At 37.8% G+C, this 22581-nt stretch overlaps 1 protein-coding gene across 1 annotated transcript in view; it reads right to left on the bottom strand.

The window, feature by feature from the left end:
• Positions 1-22581, bottom strand: part of Kdm4c (lysine demethylase 4C) — a 172856-nt gene that overhangs the window by 11048 nt on the left and 139227 nt on the right. Inside the window, exons 18-20 of the mRNA XM_085686138.2 lie at positions 17176-17361; positions 8442-8612; positions 1271-1390 (exon numbers count right to left, since the gene is read on the bottom strand). Coding sequence (XP_085542264.2) covers positions 1271-1390; positions 8442-8612; positions 17176-17361 — 477 coding nt within the window. The remainder of the gene's footprint in view (positions 1-1270; positions 1391-8441; positions 8613-17175; positions 17362-22581) is intronic.

Below are 22581 nucleotides of genomic sequence, written 5' to 3' on the forward strand. Positions count from 1 at the left end.
CACTCAGAGCTATGTGCTTACTTTACTCACACGCCCAGTCAGCGTGAACTCCCTAGCCTGAGAGAAACTGTGTGATCGGTTTGGCTGTTACTCATTATTTACTCCAGAAATGCTGTGTGACCCTGAAAATGTGATTCATATTTGTACAGAGTATTTGTTGTAGAGCGAGAAGTAGGAGAGAAATGTGAGATGTGTGTGTGTGTGTGTGTGTGTGTGTGTGCGCGCGCCCCTACACTGAGAGGGAGACGCAGCTGAATGTGCAGAAGGAGAAGCATGAGAGGTGGAGAGAGAAGTGTTTTGTAGCTGTGCTCTATCTCCTGGTACCCTGCGTGTTGCACTGTACTCTATTTAAGTCCTTACCCCTTATCAGTTTGTTAACTTCTATACTCAAACTGGTATCTTATTATTCTTAAGCTGCTCGTCAACATATTGGGTTTGAATCTTCTAGTCCTGCCACCCGGTTTTTACTATACCATTTACATGAGAATATTGATTTGTGACACGGTGTTACTGAAATCTGTTGTATCCGCAAATGTTCAGTTTGAAAGTTCTCTGAGGAATATGAATGCACTTGTGCTACCTTACCCATGTTGTTTTTCTTTTGTGAGTATAACTCATCTTTATTTTTGGTAAGATTAAAATAATTCCAGTTTCACTTTTCCTAAACTACTACTTTTTAAACTTGAGTAGATGACAACTGTAAGCTCCTTGGGACATCTGTGCCAATGGTCCAAGAATTTTGGTTTATCTGAGATGCCCAGATTAGGCTTCTCTACCCAAAGAAATCAAGTCACAAGGTGCTAGTTGGATAGTCAACATAGAGCAACACAAAGTCAATGCAAAACAATATGAACTAATATGTAATATTGTTTCAACTTGGCAAATGAATGTTACATCTTATTTTATTTTTATCTAAATTGTTTTAAAATCCCTGCAGTGTTGGAGATCAGACCCAGTGCCTGCATATACAAGGCAAGTGCTCTACTGTTGAGGCAAAACATCCCCAGCTTCATATTCTGGCTTAAGGCAAGATAAACCAACTCTAAGAATGAAAACACAAGCAAACAGCCACTATCTAGTAGTTGAACCAGATCAAATGTTAGGTTTTCTCAGTGTCCAACCAGGCAACTTAACTCTAAGTTGAAACCTGGACTGTTAGAAATTCAAGTTTTCTTTTTCATAAAAAGAACCAAATTTGTGTGACTTTTTACTCACAGCACACTCATATTATCACTTTCTGGTATCTACTGTCCGAGAGAGTAGCACCCACCTGATACATATAGGCAACATTTGATCCAAGATACTTTGCCCCATAGAGTTTACCATCAGGCCACTTGACTTGGATGACTTCTCCCTCAGCAGGAGGACCCAGCTTCACACAGTTTCTGCTCTGTGGAATTAATGGAAAGATGTTTTAAGGCAAGTGCTTAGTTGAATGCATTTAGAGCTTAGCAAATGATGGACTGTGACAGTTAAAAGGAGTGCCCCTCTGTTTTACGGATTCTATCTTGCTTGGGTATTCAGGTAAGAGATATGAAGCAAAGGAGCACTTAAAGATTTAATTTAAACCATAAAGTTGCAAAAAGAGTTTCATAAGAAAAGCAGAAAGAAAACACGAACACTTCATATTTGCTATTAGACAATGAGTCATCCAAGGAGAAGCTCAAATAATACAAAGTATTTTAGCTGAGGAAGAGAACTGCTAGTGATTTATAACATCCAACGTTTCTGTAGCATTTTACAATTAACAAAGTGTTTTAGCATAGATACAATTTAGTCTTTGTAATCACTCTTTGAAGCAGACAGATTTTTTAAAAGTAATATTTTTATGTATTTTTTAAGAATTTGATACAGTGTATATTTTCTGTTAAATCACATTCACCCCCTTTCTCAAATCTTTCTGCATCCATTGCCACCTCCCTACTTGTCCAAAGTAGAGATTTATCTCTTTTATTACCATGGAATCAAAATTTTATTGTCCAATTTGTGTTGGGTGTGGAGAATGCCCTAGAGTGTGGTTGGTCTACCAGTAGTAACATCAGTAAAAAAAATCTATATCAAATGCCAATGGATACTCAGTGGCTGGTAGAACTACATGCCTACCTCATTTAACCCATGATGAGACCACATGAAGCGACAGAGTATCATCTCTATTTTACAAACAACAAAACTGGGCCTTTAAGGATCTCCTATGCCATGAATGAAGTTGAATGTCAGGTATCTTTTGAACATACCCAGGGTGAAGGACCTTAAATCAGTAAGATTGATTCAGGCAACAGAGGAAAGGCAAAGGATAGAGGGGACATGGCAGGTAGAGCAGCAGATGGGATATGTCCTGCTTCAGTTGCCTCAAAAGAATTGTGCTTGCAGGGCAGGGTACTCTGTCATCTCTTAAGACTGGAGGGGGAGGGGGGTGGAGAGACGGCTCAGTGGTTAAGAGCATTGCCTGCTCTTCCAAAGGTCCTGAGTTCAATTCCCAGCAACCATCTGTAATGAGGTCTGGTGCCCTTTTCTAGCCTGCAGACATACACACAGACAGAATATTGTATACATAATAAATAAATAAAAACATAAATAAATAAATAAATATAAAAAAAGACTTGAAGATGAGGGAAGAGGGTGGGTGAGGGAGTGGGAGGGGAATGGGAGGAGGGGAGGAAGTGGAAATTTTTGAATGGAAATATATATATATATAGTGTTTGTTCCCAAATATAAATGCTCCTGCTGGTACATACCACTAAGTGAGCAGGTCACTGCTTCCAGATGTCCCTAGTGGCCCCACAAACAGTTTAAAATTTTTCTCTCTTTTGGTGTTTTGTTCCATGACCTTCCCCCACCCCACAAAACAATTCAGAGTAAACTCCCCAGAGTCGCCTCCAGAAACATACTTCACCCATTAATGACTGATAGCATCTTAACGTAAACGCATGGAAAAAGGTATTCTAAACAAATGGAATGAAGAAACAATCAGGTATAGTTATTCTAATATCCAACAAAACAGACTTGAAACAAAAACTAGTCAGAAGATGTAAACAGAAACATTTCCTTCTCAGTAAAGAAAAAAAAAATACAGCAATAGAATACCAATACATACTCAAACAAACTGGAGAGTCTCAAAGAAATAAATGGATTTCTAGATATACATGCCCTATCAAACTTAATCAAGATAAAATGAACAACTTAAATTGACCTATAACTTCCAATGAGACAGAAACATTAATCAAAAATCTCTTGTAGCTCAACAGAAATAAAAACTATTTTATTAGTTTAAATAAACTTTCAACAAAGGAGTGGTAACTGAGTAGTAAGCACTTGAAAGAAGAACAGTCAAAACACTAGTCAGTAGGCAAATAGAGATTAAGGTTCCATCAAGATGTGACTACACATATACTGCAAAGGGAATTGTGGACAGGACTAAGTATAGGGGCAGGCAAGAAAATTCAGAGGCTATAACCCTCAAATGTTGCTTGGAAATAAGTTCATAAAACAAAGAACCTTGAATAATTTCCCAAAGTAAAGATAAATTTCACCTAGCAAGAAGATATATTATCTGAAGACAATACATCTGTTTTTTTTTTCAGATTATAATTCAGCTATTTAAGACAATAACATTAAGAAATTTGCAGGCAAGTGGATGGAACTAAAAAAAGAAATCATCTCGAATGAGGCAACCCAGACCCAGAATGATAAGCATGGTATGTACTTACTTGCGAGTAGATATTAGTTGTAAAGTAAAGGATAACCATGCTACAGTCCAACATCACAGAAGCTAGGCAACAAGGACAGCACAAAGGGGGACACATGGATTTCCCTGGGAAGGAGAAATAGAAGAGATCTTCTGGGTAGACGGGGGCAGGTGGTGATATGAACATGAGGGATCCATTTGGGGAGTGGATGGAGAGGGGAAAGTAATGAAGAAGATGGTCTCATGGGGGAGTCATTTAGGGGTCAGGTGGAAGCTTGATCCAAGGTAGACTCCCACAAATCTATAGGGATGACCCCAGCTGAGGTGGATGGATGGCCTGAATTGGCCATCTCCTATGATCAGACTGGGGACTACCCAAACTGTTGTTAGGGAGACTTCCTCTGTAGCGCCTGGCTGCCTGGCTAGCTCAGTCGGTAGAGCATGAGACTCTTAATCTCAGCGTCATGGGTTCAGGCCCCACATTGGGCGCCACTTTGTAAAAGGGGCAGTGGGCTGCGTCCCGCCACCTGGCTAGCGTTATCCGAATTAATTACATGGAAGCTGTATTCATTTAAACACTGCCTGGCCCATTATCTTCAGCCTCTTACTGGCTAACTCTCACCTCTTGATTAACCCATATCTAGTAATCTGTGTATCACCATGGGGTTGTGGCTTAACAGGAAGATTCTAACCTATGTCCATCTTGGGCTGGAGCTTCATGGCATCTGCCTGGCTCTGCCTTCTTTCTCCCAGCATTCTGTTCTGTCTACTCCACCCACCTAAGGGCTGGCCTATCAAAAGGCCAAGGCAGCTTTTTTATTTGACCAATGAAAGTATAGACAGACAGCCCTCCTACATGATTCCTCTAGTAACTGATGAAAAGAGATGCAGAGATTCACAGCTTAGCACTGGGCTGAGCTTGGGGAATCCTGTTGAAGAGAGGAAGGAAGGACTGTATAAGCCAGGGGCGGTGAGGGTCATCACAAAGGAACCAACAGGAACAACTAACATGCGCTTGTGGAAGTTCACAGATGCTGGACCAACAGTTAGGGAGCCTGCATGGGACATGCATGTGTGAGTTGTGTGACTTGATCTCCTTGTGGGACTTCCAGCCACAGGAGCAGGGTCTGTTCCTGACATTTTGGCTGGCTTTTGGAAACCTGTTGCATTTCACAGCTGGGTTGCATTTCACAGCCTAAATACAGGGGGAGGTGCATACTCCTACCTCAACTTGATATGCCACTCTTTGTTGACACTCCTGGAGGCCTTACCCTTTCTGAACAGAGACAGAGAAGGAGTGGATTGTGGAGGGGGGCAAAAAGGAGGTGGAAGCAAGGAGAGGAGGGAGGGTATACCCATGAGGACGGACAATAAATGAAAAACTCTAATTAATAAAAAAGAAGTATAGAATGGCAGTGTAGTGTGACTTCTAATTGGTCTTAATAATAAAAACCCAGAGCTAGATATTAGGGCATGAAAGCTGAAAGATCAGAGAAGCAGAGCAGCAGTCAACTACTAGTTCTTACCTTTACGAAATCCTAGACCGAATGGGGTATCCTGTTTCTACAAATCTTCAGACTAAATTCGGTCCCTATGAAAGCTCAAAGGGAATCCAGTAAGCTCCTGTGTCCTAGTACCTTATATTCCTTTCTCTGCCTAGGCATATTTCTTCCTGTCTCCATTTCCCCAATGCTAGGATTAAAGGTGTGTGACTCCCAAGTACGAGGATTAAAGGCGTAAGCCACCACCAACTAGCTCTGTTTCATTTTTAGACTGGATCAATCTCATGCAGCCCAGGGTGGGCTTGAACTCACAGAATTCCAACTGCCTCAGCCTCTCAAGTGCTGGGATTAAAGGTGTGTATGCTATCACTGCCTGGTCTCTATGGTTAATTTGTGCTTAGCTCTGCACTCTGATCTTCAGGCAAGTTTTATCTGTTAGATCACACACAAAATATCACATGATACACATTTAGTTAGAAAACTATATTTGGTGGCAGGAGCAGGAGGTGTATCTGGTAGGATGTAAAATTCTCATTGGGCAGTCACTGAAGAAAGAAGTCAATAACTACAAAGCTACAATTAAGGGCTGAAACAGCAGTAGATTCAGGTGCAGCCGCTGTGCCAGAGATAAAAAAACACTTGTCTTTTATCATGTCATTCCTTTAAAAATATTTTAAATTACATTATATTTACTTACTTTGTATATGTGAGTTTATTGAGTGCAGGGGAGTAAGTGCATGCCATGGTGTAAATGTGGAAGTCAGAAGACAACATGCAGGAGCTGGTTTGCTCCTTCCATCATATGGGTTCAGGGTATTGAACTTAGTTCATCAGGCTTGGCAGCAAGTGCCTTTTCTGACTAGAACATATTACACAGCCCAGTTAACAATATAGATGTAAGCATAACAAAGTTAACTGAATCAATGTATCTTCATCACTAAAAAATAATTCAAATTCTGGACATATTCACAAGCAAACTCAATAGGTTATATTTAATTTATAATCACACAAAATGTATGATAATAATAATTATTAGTAAAGCTAAGAAGTTTCTTTCCAATTACAAATTGAAGCAAAACATTTATAGAGAAACAGGAGAAGTAGAAACAACACATGTAAGATTATGACTTGGGCCCCAAACTGAAATGCCCAGGCGAAGGTATAACAAAAGCACCATTAGATTGGATAGCCTCTTCTCTGGAAACTGATCTCTGTGTAAAGCCCCTTCTGTCTGTGAAAACACAGTCACAGACATTACACTATACATATGCACAAGCTTCTCTGAATGAGTCTGAGTGTTACAGTGAGGGCCTGAGCCTAGATCACATCTGACTAAATGCCACAAGTCCACAAGTCCTTTTGCTGTGTGATTTTTGTTACTCCAATGCAAAATAGCTTTTAAGTTAAACACATTACTGTTAGTTGCCAAGTTTTAGAGCTGCAGTCAGCAATGGAGCTTATGGATACAACCAACCAGATAACAAAGCTATGATGGGTGCAACCCTAGAGAGGCAAAGGCCGGGTGTGTGTGTGTGTGTGTGTGTGTCTCCAGAATGTCCCTTGTTTCTGCTCTGTTTCCACCTGCTTGCTGCTATTGTTTTCCTACTATGTTTGGCCTGGCATGATTACTATGTGAAAGAATCACACTGTATCTAGTACACTGTGATTGTATCACGGGAAAATTCTACTCCTCACTAGGCAATTTATTTGCAGATCATAATCAATATTTTTATAGGAGCAATGATGCTTAGTTGGATAAAAGATTTAATTGAAATTTTCTGAGTCACCCTAAAAGAAATAGGTGGTTAAGACAGTTACTAAGACGATTAGAGAAATGGTTTAAATTGCTCTGCCAATTGCTCCAAAGAGAGATACAAAAAACAGAAATTAGATCAGAAATGACCCTCTCTTTGCTAGATGTAGTTTTCCTAGGATGCCTAGATTTGCCTAGGATGGAAAATGTAAACAGGGAAGTTTCACGCATTATAGACCCACAAACTTTGCCTATGGGGAAAAACAGGCTGATGATCAAAGAAAGCAATTATATCCCTATACTCAAGGCCCAAGGTCTGAGTTCCTTGGTTATGTACTTTTCAGAATTAATCACAGGTTTCTGTATGTACCTGAAAAAACAAAGTTATGAAAGAAAATTAAAAGACCTTGTGTCTAAAGAAAAAAGAAAATCAGATGGTTAGCTAGACCACTTGGTTAAGGTTTTGTACAATAAAAATAAACTAGGAATCAACTACACTGTAAGTGCACAAAGAACTGCCTGCCAGTACACTTGGCTTTCTTAAAAATTTGTTAATCAATAATAAAAGAATCATTACTTTGGGGTAAAAATATTATGGTGGGAAAACTAATATAATGGAAAATGTTCAACTTCTTGTGAGATTCCAAGGAAAACATGTAATGTGATCATAATGTGATTTCCTCTTGTATAAAGATTCTAATTTGTTTTTGGAAAATATGTAACATGGTTGTGAGGTTGTATTTTCTTGCATAAAATTGTCGTGTTAGGGGGTATAAAAGGGATAAGAAAAAAAACAAAAGTAAAGAAGAAGAAGAAATAAAGAAGTAAAGTAAAGAAGGGGTGTATAGTAGCACCTACTCCACATCTCTTCATTTTCTCAGACCTGCTGGCCTGGGCACACTATCAAATCAGGGCAGGTGGTTCACACTGTAATCCCAGTATTTGTGAGGGTGAGTGAGGCGGAAGGATCATTCCCAGTATGATGACAGTCTGGGATACTTTCTAAGTTCAAGGGCAACCTGAGCTATATGAAAAGGTCCTATCTCCCAACCTCACCATCAAAGTCAGAAAAGGATTTACAGATGTTTAGACCCAGGAAGGCTGTTGTCTGGTACATGGGACCAAAAACCTGTGTAAACTCTAGAGAAAATGGCCACCTTACCCTGTGCCATGTGAGAGTTCAGAAAGAAGGAACTTGACAGACCAAATATAAGAACTTGGATTGCCTTGCCTTCTCACAACTCAAACAAATAAATTCCTATTCTTTACAAATTACCCAGTCTTAGATATTCTTTTGTAGTAGCAGACCAAAAAAAAAAAAAAAAAAAAAAAAAAAATCAAGAGTGTATCTTATGTTTCTTGGCTAAAGACAAAAGAGCTGGGAAAAAAAATCCATCTGTTTATCTATACTACAAAGGATAATTAACATCAAAATTATCAATGGTAATAGACAGTTACAAATATTTCCGAGGAATCAGGAACTCAGGAAAAACCCACTTACCACAATGTCCTCAGGAAATGTGTCTCTGCTGAAGGAGCCATCATCAAACATGACCTCATAGAAGGTCTGAGATGTCACATCTATCACTCTACAGCTGTAGTATCGAGTGTTCCGATGCTTTGTGATGACTGTCTGGCCCACAGAGATGGCTTTCTCACAAGTTTTGGACTTCTGCAAGACGGAGAAAAAGAAAGAAAAGTGACAGAAATGAAAAAAGAGAATAGAAAATAAAAAGTATTTTTGGGAAACAATAACTGATCTCATCAAGTTTTTTTTTTTTTCCCTCAAGATTTCTCCATATAGCTTTGGTGCCTGTCCTGGAACTAGCTCTTGTACACCAGGCTGGCCTGGAACTCAGAGTGCTGGGATTAAAGGCGTGTGTCACCACCGCCCAGTATAAGGTGTTTTTGTTCTGCTTTTTTGTGGGGGAGGGATGCATTTCAAGACAGCATTTCTCTGTGAGTTCTGGCTGTAGAACTTGCTCCACCTGCCTCTGCTTCCCAGTGCTAGAATTAAAGGCATGTGCCAATGTCACCTCACAAGATTAAAGTTTTTAAAATTTAGTATGAGAGAATAATTTCAAATTTCAAGAATGTAATTTGTAAAAAATAAACTACTCATCTACTACTTGCTGGCCACTGATTACTAACATCTTATGATGTGCTTTATTATCTAAATATTTGGTGCATGTGTGAAGCAGAAGGATAGAGATTAGGTCTCAGGTGTGCTTGCAAGAACTCTACCAGTGAGCCCTGAACCTCAATCCCCTAAGGTTTATTTTAAAACTACTTTGAATCCATGCATATCATGATATTTATCATATGAATCCTTCAATGTTTGTTTTCTAAGAGAGGGGTATCCTTCATATAATCACAACTCTATACAGTAATCAACTTCAAGAAGTTGAACACTGACAAGACACTTTAATCTGCCACAGGGAGTCAACTTGATCAACTGACTTCATGATGACCTTGGTGATTTCCTATCCCCTTCCATGAAACTCTGAAAAAGAGAATCTATTATCCAGTTCAGTTCTACTTATTTGCCATATTATTTTAGGCTCATTTTACCTCATTTCTATAGGTCTTTTTTTTTTTTAATGGTAGTGATACTTTAGAAAGCTAAATTTCTCCTGTTTTTTAATAGATCATCTGCATGATATTTCCCCATGACTATACAGTCTTGTACAGAATCCAGTATTTTTTTTATGGTGATATTTCATCTTATGACACATAATTTTTGCAAGTGTCCCAACATTACTTTAGATCCTAAACAAAGTGTGACCCAATACTTTGAGTCTGAACCAGGCTATAGTTTAGCTTGCTTAGGTCAAAACACTATCTTAGAGAAGTAATGCTATATTAATTCAGAGCATTATGTTCAAGAAGCCTTGGACACTACTGTTTTGTTTTTTGTTTTTGTTTTTTCTTTTCCTTTAGGGACTTTAGATCCCCTAGAGTGTAACAGTTCTGCTCTGCTAGGGGAATGTTTCCCCAAAGTGTTACAGTTTCGCCCTGTTCCAGCTAACACTACAGTTTTTACATCTGGTTGAAAATGTAACACGGCACAACAAACCTCACTCAAGAAATTTATTGGGAAGGAAAAATCCAGGAGGGTGACTGTCTCTACAGTGAGAAACAGCAAACAGAGTACAGGACTTATTTAGGGTTTCTTAGGAGAGATGGTGGTGGAGCTTTCCAGGGATGCTTGGATTAGTAGGTTTCTGTGGCCTGATTCTGGGGCAAGCTGAGGGACTGGAGGGATTTTGTGCTCAAGGAGCTCCTTCCGCTCCTTTAGTCAACAGCCGCTGAGAGACCAGCCCATTGGGGCGTGGTCTCTCTCTCTCTCTCTCTCTCTCTTTAAAAAAGCAGCGGCTGTCCTCCACTCTCTCTCTCTGGCTTCCGACTCCGCTTCCGGCTCCTAGACTCCTAGACTCCTTTCCTGTTTGTGCAGAGGGGCTGTTGTCTGGGACGGTAATCTGTAAGTTTTCTCCCCTTTGAATAAATAACCATTCTATTAATCAGAATTCCAAACTGGTGTGGGACTGTTTGTGACTTACGCATTCAGGGACTCAGACACATAAAACACAAGTTTAGTTTCTAAAAAATGAATGACTACATTGATAATAATTAGGATGCCAGACACTAACAGAACTCAGTAACTGACCAGAGGTACAGAAATAGAAGAACCATGCAACAAAGGATTGTTGAAACAGATGATCCATAGGGATTTTCATTATTTACTACTGAATTTACTTCTCTGTAGTTTCCACTGATTATGGAAATACAAAATAGAATAGTTCTTCAAAATTTTTCAAATTTTTAAGCAACCAATTACTTATAATCAACCAAAAAGTTTTAAAACAAGTTGACACATAATTACCTAGCAAGGAAAGACCATCTTCAACATTTGCTCAGTAAATATAAAAATATAAGACAGATGTGAAAGGATGAGCACTTTATATGGAAGAATGATATATTCTATACTAGAAGATACTCTACATGCATCACTTATGTTTAGGTCATATTAGGCAGAACACAGAAGAATATCTTCTGTTGTTTTAATAGTCATCTCTGATTCCCAATATATTTTTTTTCTTTCTCAGTAAAGTACATATTTTATTCTATGGTTTGTGGCTACCCAAAAGACAGTCTCACCAAGGTTTTGGTATTTATGGCTTCACCTGCTCTTCACTCTACAGGTTAACACCAACATCAAGATTCAGGTGTTAAAGGTATACACTCAAAGGAGTCACCTTTTAAATGGTTATATTTAAGTCTTCATAAATGCTCACACTTGCAGTTAACATTTAAAAGAGTTCATGAGGGAAAAAGGAGCTAAATGTGTTACAACAAGGGACAATTCCAGAATAGACTTTTCTTATCATTTAGCAAACTAATTTGGGCTCTCTTCTTGAAGAAGGGTCAACTGAAAACAGAAGAATTATTGGCAGAACTAATAAGTTTTGAATATGAAATATGCCCAATGGTCTCCTGTGTATAAACATGTGGTTCTCAGGTGGCTGGTGGCACATTGAGAGATTACTGAAATTTAAAAGGTAGGCCCTCTGTTGGGAATGAATACCAGGGTTGAGAAGGGGAAATGGGCATAAACTCCCACACTTAACCAAGAAGCTCTAGTTGACAACCATTTAATACAACAACAACAACAACAAACACCCCCCTACTTTTTCTCTCCACTGGAGTCACTTGGTATATATACTACACTTAAGGGTTGGCTCAATTATCAGCAGTAGATGACCAACACAAAATGAATTCAATGGTATTTTGTAGATTTTCTTTTTGTTTTGTTTTGTAGATTTTCTTTTTGTTTTCTCATACTGTTTTGATAGGGCAATTTTGATCTAACTGGTCTTTATCTTTTGATCTAACTTGTATATTATAGCTTATGGGTTTTGTTCTTATGTGTCTGTATAGTTTCCTTATTATGCATTTTTTTTGTTTTTTGTTTTAGTTGTGTGTATGTCTGTGTTTTGTTTTCCAAAGAGGGAGAGAAATATGGTGTAGAGTTGGATGAATGGGAAAAGTGGGAAGATGTGGAAAAGAATGAGGGAGGGAAAACTGTGATCAGAATATACTGTGTGAAAAACCCATTTTCAATAAAAAGAATACTGGTTACTAAGGCTTTCTGTGATGATTATATACAAATTGTGCCTGAATATACACAATATTATCTAAGATGCTATATATATGTTAATTATTTTTTCTTTTATAATCCTTATCTATGTTGACATTCTGTCAAGATAGGACCAAAAAGCAATTGTGCTATAAAGATACACTGCCCTGTGAGACACACTAATAGAATATAAACTCAGTAAATTTTCTTGAGTTTTAGAAGAAATAGTAAAAGGAAAATCAATTGAAAATTTTCTAATTCTCATCATAACAGTTTAATGCAGATTTTCTGTAGCACATCTTAATCAATGGTAGCAAGTCTGAAAGATTATTCAGGTCCATTTTTAATCAAAGAAACTAATTATGTACTTTCCTGTATGCCAGGTGTTAACTGTATAGCATAGGAAAGTATCCAGTGAAGAAAACTACAGATTGGGAGAGATTCTTTGCTAGGTATACATATGACAGAGGATTAATATCCAGAATATAAAAAGAACTCCAAAAAATAAAAAATAAAAAAAACCCAAGAAGCAAAATCCACAAATGACTCAATTAAAAAATTTGCTATGGATCTGAACAGAGGTCTTAAGAAATAAAAATTGCTAAGAAATGTCTCAAGAAATATACATCGTCCTTAGCAACTAGGGAGATGTAAATTAAAACAACTTTGTGAAATTATTAACAACTGACAACCAGGGCTGGAGAGAATATGGGGAGGGGGAATTCTCTTTCATCATTAGTGGAAATGCATGCTGGTGAAACCAGTCTGTAAACCAGTGTGAGGGATATTGAAAAGGTTCAAAATAAATCTCCTCTATGACTCAACATGCTTCTCCTTGGCTCAAAGCAGTTAGGTACATCCTACAGCACAGATACGTCCTTAGCAATGTTTAATTCTGATCTAGTCAAAATAGTTAGGAAATCAGAACAACCTACATGTCCTTCAATTGATAAATAGATAAACATAGGAAATATACAAAATGAAACACTACTTAGCTTTTAAAAAGCTGAAATCATGAAATGCCAGAAAGACAAACATTTTGTCTTTCATTGATGGCTACTAGTTCCAAATATCAGATATGAGTATATAAATTGGAGTAACTACAGAAATCATGAAAGTAAAAGGTAGTCAGGGGACTTGAGAAGAAAATGTTATGTAGATGATATATGAAGGGGGAAGGAGGGCTTTGATGAAGAATAGGGAGGGAGAGGGGTCAAATAACACTAAGGATTAAAAACAGGCCTTAAAGAATCATACTTACCCTAAATTACATAATACATACAAATAATGTAAAATATGTAATTCTCTCAAATGATGTTATCTCACTTGGGTTGACAATTTCCGTCACAAGAGTCAGAGTATTTAACACCCCACTCCCCAATACTCGGTATGAGACTACAACTTCCTTTGGAGTTATCTAATAAAACCACAGGTGAGGGTAGTCCAAGTGACTATCTAAGCAATATAGCCTGCTGCAGGAGCACATTCTGCTCTTTCAGCCAATAGCTTTTAAGATACTAGCCCACTGGGGCATGGTCTCTTATACTTTCAAAAGCAGTGGGAACTGTTCTCTCTCTCTCTCTCTCTCTCTCTCTCTCTCTCTCTCTCTCTCTCTCTCTCTCTCGCGCGCGCGCGCGCGCGCGCGCGCTTCTGGCTCCCATTCCGGTGGCTAGACTCTCTTTGCGACGAGAGGACTGTTGTTTGGGACGGTGATCTGTAAGTTTTTCCCCTTAAATAAATAACCTCTTTTATTATCCACAATTCTTAACTGGTGTGGGATTGGTTTGTGGCTTCATCTGGCATACAACGTGGAGCAAACGGTAGAATGCATGTTTCTAACTCGATTTAGGACATTTTGTATAGTGACAACTTTTAGGGTATAATTTCATATTATTATAGGTCAATAGTTGTTCATGTTTGCTGTACAGACAGCCGGATCAATTAGGCTCTTTAGATACATATAGATTGTATTCTGTCTAAATAGGTATTCTTCAACCACTTCAAGAATCTGTGGAACATGGCATTTAAATAACTTAGGGTTCTGTTGACATGAGACATGATTGCTTCTGACAGCACCAATCTATTCCTGAGAGAATGTTGAGCACCAAAGACACTCCATTTGGAGCTTGTTTTCTTCCTGGCAATACTGGTCTTTGGGCAAGGAAATGACAATGCCTCAACTACTGACAAGTTACATAGTATCCGGAAATGGATAAGCAGGACTGTCAAAACTTGCCAAGACAGGGTAAAATGGTTTTGAAAAATTTCCTGCCTCTGAAAATGGTCTGTCAGTTACACTTGGCATTAGCCAAAGTTGGTTGCTTCAACGTTGAAAATGACACTTTGGGTGATTGCTCAGGTAGCTAATTGTCTCCATCATATATTGCTTGCTTGGAAGCTACTTGATTGTACTTCCTGCCTGCTCAAGTAATATTATTTCCCTTCTCAGGCCTTTGATGGGTTTGAAGATTAGATAGTCATAGTTACTGTACTCTTATGATCTAGCCAAGCCATTTCCTATACAAGACTTAGACTTCATAAGACAGAATGTTTATTAAAACATTTAGCATAATGCAAATGGATGGAAATAGAAAACGCTTTACTGAATGAGGTAACCCAGACCCAAAAAGAAGAATATGGCATGTACTCACTCATAAGTGGGTTCTAGCCATAATTAAAGGTCTTTAAACCTATAATTCGTGATCGTAGAGAAGCTAAATAAGAAGGTGAACCTGAAGAAAATCATATAGTTATCCTCCTGGATATTGGAAGTAGACAAGATTGCCAGGCAAACTTGGGTGCATTTTTAGAGATGTATTACTGGGGGTGGGATTTGAGGTTTCAAAAGCCAACATCATACACAATCTCTGTCTCTATTTCTCTGCCCCACAGTTTCTCTGCCTCTCTCTCCCCCTCTCCCTTTCCCTCTGCCTGCTGCTTATGGATCATATGTAAGTTCTCAGTACTGCTCCACCACCATGCCTGCTGCCATGCTCTCACCATGATGATTACGGGATAACACTCTGAAACTCTAAGCAAACCTCCAATTAAATGCTTTCTTTTATAAGTTCCCTTGAACATGGTGTTTCATCACAATAGAACAGGAACAAAGACAACTCATTAATGTTGAATAAGTTTTTATATTTAAAATAACTTATGCTACTAAACACACAGAATTTGTTTTAAAATTTTTCTTTTAAATATATAAAGCAAATATTGGGTGAAACTAAAAAAAGCAGAAACCTCTTATAAAAATGGAGATCCCATCGACATAGTACTAAGTTAATATTTTATTTCCCCTAAATTGTACAAGTTTTATTATAGAAAAGAACCAGTTCTGGAGTCAGGTATAACTTTATTTTATGGTTTTCACAGCTATCATTTAGTCCATTAATCTTCAAGAGTCAAGGCATGGTTAAGAACATAGACAAATTACAGTTTCTGCTTTAAGATGCATGTCCACTACCATTCAACCATTCACCATCATCATCACCAAAACCATCATCCTCAGTTTGGTTGGTTTGAACACTGTTGTTTTTGAAATGGAAAAACCATGTACTTCAGGAGAGGCAATTGCTGCAAAATATTGGATTGCACTGTGAAATTCTGAGACTGTGTTAATAAAATTAATGTTGTATTAGAGGGTGTAGTCAGTGTGACTAGCTGACAAGAATTAGCCATAGAGAGTAAGGAGAACCCAGGAGGAAGGATAGAGATGTGCAGGAAGGAGGTGGGACTTAGAGATTCTCAGGCCTTTTTAGGTTTGGGAAGGGTAGAGAAAAACTCTCCTGCTGGGTGTCTGGCTAAAAAGGAAGGTCAACTAGCTGCTTCTCAGCTTCTCTGATCTAGCAGGTTTTCATACCAACATCTAACTACTGAGTCTTTATTGAATAACTTAGATAAAAACAATAGGAAATTAAAATGATTTTAAGGGAAGTTGCCACCAGATCCCATCATTACTTTCCTACTGCTATAACTAATAAAAGAAAGTATCTAATTTGGGGGCTCATGGCTCCAGAGTGTTAGAGTCTATGATCACCATGATGAGGATTATGGCAACAGGCAAGCAGACAGTGCTGGAGCAGTAGCGTGCTGGAGCCACAGGTGAAAGCTCATATCTAATGAGGTGTGTGTGGGGGTGCATGAGAGTGAGCACACTAACTAGTGAAATTGATGCAATCATTACAAAAAGTTGTTGTGTAGGAAAGATGGTTCCATAATTCAATGTGGGTAGTTTGGTATCTGCTCATAAAAGGTAATAGAGTGTATATAAGATAAAGATATATTGTTTACAGGTAAGAAGTTGTCAAATAATTAAAAAAAAGAGTAGAGGAGAAAAATGGTATTAGAGACAGACAAGCATGTTAGGATAAAATTGCTTTACTGTCATAATCTTTTAAAGTTTTTACATGAGGGGAATGATTTCTTTATTCAAGAAGAGGTTAACTAAATTATAGTTAAATTCACATTAAACTCTATTTACTCAGAGGAAGTTCAATTTTAAGTAAAACAAACAAATACGTTGATGGGGCAAATTACTTACAATATCTTATTTTCTATAAGATTGACCTTCCAGGGCTTCCATGTTGGTCTTGACTTACCCATCTTAGGTAGAAAGGATCAAAAAAAAATTGTTGGCCCTCTTCACATTCCTTTCACAACACTGCTATTATTTGTTTCTTCCAGGAGAGATTGAATAAATGTATAGTTGTATAGGGAATGTATTACACACCTGAGGTGGTATTTTTCACACTGCTTTACGTCAAGTGATATTCTGACACCCCAAACACACAAACTGCACCATCTTTATATATACAATTATTCAGATACCTTTTTTTTACACAGATCCTGAACTAGAATGGATATAAATAGCTTGATTCACTCATCTGTTCAGTCACTCAACTTACTAAATATTGCATTTAGTGTATATTAGAAACTGAAAGGTTCTGTGCCATTATGTGTAAATAACAGCGCTCAATCCCTAGTCTAAAGTATATCATAGTCCGGACATGGCAAAACTAACAAGGTATTCTAGACCAATGAAGGGTCCAGAAAAGAATTCAGATAAAGTGTCAGCAAATGGGAGAGAAGGTCTTACCACATTTGAGTTGACTCTATGTCTGAAGCACGTGATGTTTACCACGTAAGGCCAATCATCAGGCTCCATGAGTACCCCAGCAGCATGGGCACATGTGACATGGAATGAAGCTGGGCAGCGGCCATAGGAACACTGAATGCAGGCTCCAGAAACCTTCTTAACCCGGTGTCTACAGAAGATGCATTTCTAAAGGGTTAAAACAGAGAATAACACCCAGTCATCAGAGAATAATAGTTATTAAATGAATAACTCACCAGGCATTACATCAAGTTCTGACTCGAAGGGCCTTATCAGCAAGAATACCTATGGCCATACAATAGCAAGCGTTTGTTTTGAAAAGACAGAAGAAACAGAATAATCTCAAAGCTCAATCTTTAATTTCCACATGCTTGGTTCAATGTTGGGGCAATGGATCCCCTTTAACATGGTAAACTTCTTTGTGCGATAAAATAGGCTCTTAAAGTAAAAAAGTCACGTGGGGACTTACCACAGTCATGTAAGATTCAATGTGCACTGAACTTCTAAATCCTTTTTTGTAGTTACAGCTGATGATTACTGACAATCTTAAAGACTCTGTTCTTTAATCTTGCTCTGCTCTCTTGCTACCTATTGATAATAACTGCCACGTCTTCTACTCATGCTGTCTTGCCCAGAATAGAAATGGTCTTTTAACTGGTCTTTTATTTCATTCCATTTTAGTTCAGCTTCCCAGGGCTGCTAGGATTACCTTTATACAACATAAATATTATGTTCCTCTCCTCAGTGGCATCTTGTTATATTTAAGTTCTTTCAGGAAAGGAGAGGGGGCACAACATGACATGAAAGGATAACGATTGCAAAAGCCCTTCCATCATCCATGACAGCAGCCTTATATTTCACTAGTCCTCACAAGAGCACTACTAGATTCCAGGCACTAAGTGTAAACAGGTTTCCCCATGCACTTAGGCTCAATGTACAATCACATATTTTATACTAGGGACTAAATGCGTAATTTATTTTAAAACATATGTATGCATAGAGCCATGAAGAGAAAAAGAAAGAGAGAAGATAAGAAGGAAGAGGGACAGGGAGAAACAGGGGATGGGGAGAGAAAGTACACCACAGAACAGAAATGAAGTCTGTATAATCTCAAAGCATTACTTTAAACCATATCTTGATATTTTTAAAAATCACTGGACTCTGTTTTGAAACAGTATTAAAAGGAAAGGAACTGTTAGAAAGCCACAGAAATTCTGATCAGGGCATTCATTGGCTTCAGGCACCTGACATTTCTAGGAAGAGGTCAGGGTTTGGGTATTCTTTCCTTCCTGCTCTTTGGTGATAGAGCTCAACATGGGATTTACATCTTTCTTTAAATAGAGCTATCAGCTTAAGAAGAGGGATTTAGCCCAGGTCTTCAGGCAAGCTGACAGCCATGTTTGTTTCTTTGAGACTGGCTCTCAACTTGATCTGGATCCCAGGGAGGCCTTGAAATTGTGACTCTCCTGCTTCAGTCTCAATCCCAGCGGTATGAATGACAGAGTTCTGCCACCATGTTCCACATAACAAAGAGGACTTGAGGATAATAAACCACAGAATTTAAGAGCATGAAACCTTCAGAAAGACAAGATCATTATTGCAGACCATTGTTAAGGTACTGGTGATGCCTTGGGAAGGGATCATATGGAAACATCTGGGCAACAACTGATAAAAGAGATTCACAAAGTCAAATGAGGCATCTAAGAGAAGCTCTCTTATTGATGCTTTAGAACAAGGTCACCAAAATGCTGACTTCCAGAAACTAACACAAGTGCGAAAAACTGACACCAATGACATGGGATTGTCCCCTTAAATTATCTCTTATATTTTTTCCAGGGAAAGAACTGGGGATTGCCGTGTGTTTGTTGAATTAAACAAAAGCCTTCAAATAGATTTTAGTCATGTTTCATGTTCTGATTCGTCTATGTCAATATACACATTATATCCCTCATCAAAGACAATGGAGCCATGCATCAGAGCAAACTGGAGGTCTTCTATAAACAGACTGGGGACATCTCTAAGATCCCGCACATCTGCATTTGTATTTTATGACACATTCTCAGTGACACTGATGCTCTACATATCAGGATTCAAGAACTTTCTGGTTAAAAAGCGAGAAAATAAAATCAACTATTTTGAGGCACTTTTAATACAAAGGAATTTAGGAAGTAAATGACTGTTCATGTTTTGAACAAAGCAAAGGGCTGAGGCTTTTCAGAGGAATGATTTATAGATCATTGTACTTCCTTGGAGAACTAGATTTCCATATTTATTTTCATGGCACAGGCCACTGAGGGCACTAACAGACTGAGGAGACAATGAGACTTTGTGTATAATTTCTTGATGTCCAAGGACATAGCTTGGCAAAGGACATCAAGAAATGATGAACTGTGAAAAAGATGGAGGTTCAAAATGCATATCCTTCTCTTCTTTCTATTTATATGATTAATAATATGATTTTGTCATTTTACCAGTTTTTATCATTCTTATTCTTTCTATAAATATCAAGGTAGTTCTAAAACAGGCATAAATGTCTTTAAAAATAAAATTACTATTTCTTGGTGCTCTAAAGCCCAGCCTTGTGAGTATACCTAACCTTACCTTTCTTTTATACACCATCCCCAGTCCCCACACCTAGTTCTAGATGCTCATCCAGTGACTAGTTTGTATTTGCCCTGACCATAATCTACACAGGTCTTGGACAGGAGGCACACACTATATGATAGCACATGGGCCCTGCTAACATCTGGCATCATCCCTCGAGTGCCATCAACCTTCCAGCTAAGTTTGGCCTTGCACATTTTACAACAGGGCCACCCTGCTTAGTTTGCCAGATCCCCCTACTCATAATCCTCGGATCTACTCCATGTTTCAGTCCAGTCCAGTGGCTAACTCTGTACTCTCAAAACATACAACCTACAGGCTCTCGACAGGAGACATAGTCTGTCTTCTAGCATAGAACCCCTCTCACATCAGATCCAACCTTCAGGCTCCAGATTCCCTACTAACCCGTGTTGTCTCAGAATGGTTGGCCAGACAGAAAACTATCAAACCTAATGGCAAAGTTTAACCATGAAAATAAAATCAATGTGAAAAATCAAGACAGTATGTCTTTTTCCAAATCCACCAGTCCCAAAGAAATATTTGCCATTCAGAATTACATAGGTGAAAGAGGGCAGTGGTGGAGGGAGAGGGGGGGGGGGGAGAGGGAGAGAATAAACTTCAAAAAATAACAGGAGTTTAAAAACATAATGAAATAGCTCAATAAACTTAAAAAGAGAATAAACGTTAAGAGAATAACATCTGAAAGATTCCCAAAACATGCAAACATAAGGCTGAATGAAATGATGAAGTCAATGTAGGATTTGAAAGCAGAATTCAATAAAGAGATGAATATATTGAAGAAAACTTAAGCTGAAATAAAGATGGAATTGGAAAAATCAATAATTCAAGCAGAAAAGTTAAGAAAAAGCCTTATGAGTAGAATAAATCAAGCAGCAGCTAGACTAATAGAGGACTCAAAGATAAAGTCCAGGAATTAGATAACACAAGCAATGAATATGAAAAATTTAATTAAGTGCAGAAAAGAAACATGTGGGGCACAATGAAATGATTAAATCTTTGAATCACAAGCATAGATAAAGGAAAAGGAAACCAGATCAAAGGCACAAATAAGATTTTCAACAATAGCATAGAAGAAAATATCACCAAACTAAAGTAAGGCATATAGATAGATACTTGAAGCAGAACACCAAACAGATAAGACAAGAAACTCCCTACTGAATATCATAGATAAAACACTAAATATACAGAGCAAAGGAAGAATATGGAAAAGCTGAGTAAAACTCAAGTTATATATAAAAGAAAACCTAACAGAATTAACTGTTGGTTTCTCAATAGAAGCGTTGAAAGCAAGAACATGGATCAATATACTCTAAATTACCACTACTGGTAACCTAGCCTACTGTACTTGGCAAAACTGTCATAGTGTAAGAAGAAAGAACATTCCATCATGATATAAATGGCCTAAAAGAACAAAAAAAAGTATGTTTTCAAAACAAACCCTACAGGTACTAGCGGAAACAATACTTTGGACTGAGAAGAGAAATAAACACACATAGACAAGACAACCTATAAGGAAAACAAATAAAGCTATAACTAACAAAATATAAAGCACAATTAACATGATAAACCACCACAAAACAAAAAACCTGCATAATTATCATATCTTTCAATATTAACATTAAATATTTAAATATTAAAGGTCTTAATTCTCCAATCAAAAGACACATCATTGTTGAACAGACCAACGAACAAAATCCACCTATTTAATGTCTACAAGAAATTTACCTGTTTATAGGCACAACCCCAAAGTTAAAACTGGGTGTGGAGAAGACAATCTAATAAAATAAGATGTGGAAGTAAGTAAAAATTATTATCCTAATCTTTGAAAAATTAGACTCAATCTAAAATTAAAAGAGATGAAGAAGGGCACTTCATTTTAATCAAAAGAACAATTAACCAAGAAAACATTACTATCCTAAACATGGACACACCAAACTTTAGGGTACCAATTTCATAAAAAGTAAACAACTGGGATTAAAGCCACATATATGTCAATATAATCATTAATAGTAGGTGAGTTCAATATCCCATCTGAACAAAAAATAAAACGACAACTATCAGAGTTAAATGATATATTATATCAAATGGACACAACAAATAACTACTGAATATTCTACTCAAACAACAAAGAATACACATTCCCCATGGAAAGTTCTATAAAACAAGCCACATCCTAGGACACAAATCTTAAGAAATTAAAAAAAACCCTAAAATTACCTCACATATCCATTCTGATCATAATGCAATAGAACTAAAAATGGACAGCAAACCAAACTCTGTTATGTACACAAATTCAAGGAAATCAAGCAACTCCTTACTGAGGGATGAATGGCTCAAAAAAGAAATCAAATATTTTCTGCATATAAATGAAAATGAAAACAATGAAACTTCTGGGACACATTAAAAGTAGTCCCATGAGAGAAATTTATAGCTCAAAGTGCCTATCCTAAAATAAAATATACAGCACCAAGCCATGGTATTATATGCCTATAATCTCAGCATTTGGAGGCTGAGCTGGCAGATCTCTGTGAGTTAAATACCAGCCTGGCAAACAAAGTGAGGTCTAGGACAGTTAGGACTGTTACATGATGTGGAATTCCCCACTGGTTAATAAACAAGCTGCTTTGGCCTATGACAGGGCCGAATAGAGCTAGACAGGGAAACTAAGCTGAATGCAGAGAGAAAGAAGGCAGAGTCAAAGGGATGTCATGGAGCTGCCAAATGAGAAAGATACTGGAACCTTACTAGTAGGCCACAGCCACA

Source organism: Myodes glareolus, chromosome 3 (assembly GCF_982192425.1).
Source record: "Myodes glareolus chromosome 3, mMyoGla1.1, whole genome shotgun sequence".
NCBI lineage: Eukaryota > Metazoa > Chordata > Mammalia > Rodentia > Cricetidae > Myodes > Myodes glareolus.